Consider the following 4225-nt stretch of genomic DNA (forward strand, 5'->3'; position numbering starts at 1 on the left):
ATCCTTACATACCAAGTACTATAGAAATATGCCTGGAAAAAGTGAAGTCTCTAAATATGTTTATATCTTATCAGAAAACAAAGCTGATTTAGCTAGGGCAAAAATTTATAACATTCCTTTCAATGTTTCTAAAACCACAACACTTCAATGGTTCCATTACAGAGTTAACCATCATATTTTAACTACCAACTCTTTTCTTTTAAAATCACATACAGCTATTTCACCATTTTCTAATCTATGTAACACTGAAAATGAAACTATCACACACATTTAATGGGATTGTAAAGTCCAGAGTCTACTAGTTTTCAAATCCTACTTGATGCATTGTTTATTCAATTAAATCATAAGTAGTCCTTTATTCTTGAATTGATATCACAGAAGAGTAATAAACACACAGTTGACATAAAACAGTATATATACAGAATGTGTTGATTTTACAACTTCCTTAATATCAACGGACCAATATCCACAATAAAAGATTTTCATAGACTGCAATAATTCATTTTTGTTAAAAAATGATGTTAGGGATGATAATAATTGAAGACAATGATGATGAATAATGAGGATGATATGTTTATGGATGATGTTGTTGATGATGATGATAATGATGATGATGATGGGGAGGATTCCTTCATAATTGGTGTGCAAGGAGAAGAGAAATGCAAGCGTGTGGGAGGAGATTTGTTTGTATCGTCTTGTATATGTTTTGTAACAAAAATAACTGAAAAATAAAGAAACTGCTCCAGAGACATATCTCATACTCAACACTAAGGAAGTACCTTATTCTCAACACTAGAGGCATTTGTCTATAGTTTATTATCGTAATATTTTGTAGTTCAGCTACAAATTTCCAGGATTTCAGGAATTTCCATATGAAAAAGCAAAATTTGTTTTTAATGATTTTTTTTTATGCTGAGTGGTTTCCATATGGTGATAATTCATCATACATCTCATTTAAGTACCAATTCTATCTAATTAGGGATTATATAATCTAAGGGGTTGCTTACACAGTCTCACTTCAGGTAAAGAGTGTGCACACGCAGTGTTCCCATTCACGCACATATGTACGTAATTCACGTTTAAAATATAAATTCCCACGTAAGAAAATACAGAGATATACGTAATATTCACGCACATTTATGAATCACTAATTCTTGCCCCTCAACCCGTCAGACTTATGATAATCCTTCGGAACGTGTCGGGCCGCTTTATGCGGATTATGCCTAGAACCGAGATACCCGAATGCATAGATGTATACACAAAATGGCGCAGGTGACACTCAATAGCTTTTGGGAATCGTCTGCTGTTAGCAGAAACAAACGAAAAAGTAGAGATGATGATGAAATAGACAGCTCGTCTGAAACAAGAAAACATACTAAAACATCATCGGCACAATATCCAAAAACTTTTCAACAGAAATGGCTGTCAGAATTCGATTGGCTGCGAAAAGAAGATTCCGGTATGTTCTGTTCCCTATGTAAGGAAATGCCGCACTGTAAATTTTCACCGTTTTGTAAAGGAACCAAAAATTTTCAGAGATCAGCGCTTGTGCAACATCAGCAGTCAAAAGATCATCTACTATCGATTCAGACAAAACGACAAAAGGTGTACATGAACGCTGCCAAAACATGCTTGAAAAAGAATTATCAGCCTATACTCGAGGCTCAACTGAAGACGGCACTGTGGCTGGCCAAGGAGAACATTGCTAACCGCAAGTTTATAAGCTTAGTAGATCTGCAGGTGGTTATTTCATTAGTGTAAGAAATTTGATTAATGGTCAGAACAGTGGGAATGATTACCATTGTTATGAATATTGTCAATGTGGATAAAAAACAAAATCACAAAATACATTGTACACGTGACTATACTGGAGACATGTTATTAAACAAATTGTTAGGATTTCATTCTTAGTTTTAATTTGGATAAATAACAAATTTTAACTAGTTAATAGTAAATAATTAAAAATAAATTCATGTCATTTAACATTAACATTTTAAAATGATCTATGAATAAAACAAACTAAAGAATACCACTACCAGTAATTTATTATTTCATTTTTTAATCAGATTTCAAATGGATCAACAGTAGTTCAAAAGAGTTCCGCGGGAAGGAGTTCAACTTCATCAAGTGGGATTTATACAAATCATCAGGCACCTAGTGATATGCAAAGAGCACTGGCAGACGTGTTGAGAGAATTGACCATTGTCCGAGTGAGAGATAGTCCATTTGTTGGTCTTATGGTAGATGAATCCATGGATATTGCCACAAATAAAAAACTTATTATGTTTTGTAAAATTGTACATGCTGGTCAAATCAAAATAGAGTTCTGTGCAAATGTAACTGTAAGTGATGGAAAAGCAGATACAATATATAATGCTATTGTAAATTGGATGGACGATGTTGGCATTAGCTTCAAGAACATTTCTGGATTTGGAAGTGACGGAGCAGCAGTGATGACTGGTAGACTTTCAGGTGTTGGAGTGAAGTTAAGGGCACAGAATCCTCACATAATTCATGTATGGTGTGCAGCACATAGGTTGTCTTTGGTGGCATATTGGGCTGCTAAGAAAGTTCCATACTTAAGAAAAGTACAGGAGCTGTTAATAGCAATTTGAATAAAAGAAATAAAAATAAAAGAAGTGTTTCTACTGTTGAGGACAGAATGGTCATTGGATATTATTCACACAAAGATGACTTTGATCCAGAGGAAATTGTCCACAGAGCTTGTGACAAAATGTTGTAAAAGCAATATTTCGCTAGTACTGTCTCAACTCTGTGTTGTAAAACCTTTAATGTTACTTATCATTGGCCTTGTTATTAATACAAGTGCTACATAGTATGTTTCCAAGAAAAATGTTTACAACAGTATTATAACAAAAACAGTTTGATGCCATTGGATCGATGATAATAAAAAAACACATTTCATTCAGTGATATTTGTATTTTATTTTATTTAAAAAAAATCATTAAAAACAAATTTTGCTTTTTCATATGGAAATTCCTGAAATCCTGGAAATTTGTAGCTGAACTACAGAATATTACGATAATAAACTATAGACAAATGCCTCTAGTGTTGAGAATAAGGTACTTCCTTAGTGTTGAGTATGAGATATGTCTCTGGAGCAGTTTCTTTATTTTTCAGTTATTTTTGTTACAAAACATATACAAGACGATACAAACAAATCTCCTCCCACACGCTTGCATTTCTCCTTGCACACCAATTATGAAGGAATCCTCCCCATCATCATCATCATTATCATCATCATCAACAACATCATCCATAAACATATCATCCTCATTATTCATCATCATTGTCTTCAATTATTATCATCCCTAACATCATTTTTCATTATTATCTCCCAACATTTTGACCTCGACATCCTCGAAAACATCACTATTCATCATCATCATCACCATCTTTCTTTTTTTTTAACAAAAATGAATTATTGCAGTCTATGAAAATCTTTTATTGTGGATATTGGTCCGTTGATATTAAGGAAGTTGTAAAATCAACACATTCTGTATATATACTGTTTTATGTCAACTGTGTGTTTATTACTCTTCTGTGATATCAATTCAAGAATAAAGGACTACTTATGATTTAATTGAATAAACAATGCATCAAGTAGGATTTGAAAACTAGTAGACTCTGGACTTTACAATCCCATTAAATGTGTGTGATAGTTTCATTTTCAGTGTTACATAGATTAGAAAATGGTGAAATAGCTGTATGTGATTTTAAAAGAAAAGAGTTGGTAGTTAAAATATGATGGTTAACTCTGTAATGGAACCATTGAAGTGTTGTGGTTTTAGAAACATTGAAAGGAATGTTATAAATTTTTGCCCTAGCTAAATCAGCTTTGTTTTCTGATAAGATATAAACATATTTAGAGACTTCACTTTTTCCAGGCATATTTCTATAGTACTTGGTATGTAAGGATGCAATAATGGAAATTCAGGGATATCAGTTGACAGTAAAAACTTTTGTACAGCTGATTTAATACAACTGTTTATACATCAGTGTATTGTGAAGGTAGAACAGGCAATCTATCAATTTCAATACCAATATTTCTTAATCTGAGAGCCAAAATTTCAGCACATAGAATGAAAAGATATGAAAGGATGAAAAGATATGAAGCTATATGATCTCCTTGGCAGCAACCACTTTTAATAAAAAAAAAAAGACCAAAAAGATGATAAATTTCCTCCTTTTTGTCTGAAACTGA

General features: G+C 32.7%; 1 protein-coding gene across 1 annotated transcript; it reads left to right on the forward strand.

Annotated features, from left to right (window-relative positions):
- The first annotated feature begins 1263 nt into the window (after positions 1 to 1263).
- On the forward strand, positions 1264 to 2615 carry LOC132564344 (zinc finger MYM-type protein 6-like). Its single transcript, XM_060228997.1, has 2 exons — positions 1264 to 1740; positions 2067 to 2615. The coding sequence occupies exons 1-2, from the start codon at positions 1264 to 1266 to the stop codon at positions 2613 to 2615; spliced, it is 1026 nt and encodes a 341-aa protein (XP_060084980.1).
- Positions 2616 to 4225: the final 1610 nt, after the last annotated feature.

Source organism: Ylistrum balloti, unplaced genomic scaffold (genome assembly GCF_031769215.1).
Source record: "Ylistrum balloti isolate Yb309-2 unplaced genomic scaffold, AGI_CSIRO_Ybal_v1 Utg372196, whole genome shotgun sequence".
NCBI classification, from domain to species: domain Eukaryota; kingdom Metazoa; phylum Mollusca; class Bivalvia; order Pectinida; family Pectinidae; genus Ylistrum; species Ylistrum balloti.

Excerpts from the sequence above, each read along its gene's own strand:
- LOC132564344 (XM_060228997.1), top strand. The coding sequence starts at position 1,264 with ATGGCGCAGGTGACACTCAATAGCTTTTGGGAATCGTCTGCTGTTAGC. Across the intron at positions 1,741-2,066 it reads TAAGCTTAGTAGATCTGCAG|ATTTCAAATGGATCAACAGT; the intron begins GTGGTTATTTCA and ends TTTTTTAATCAG.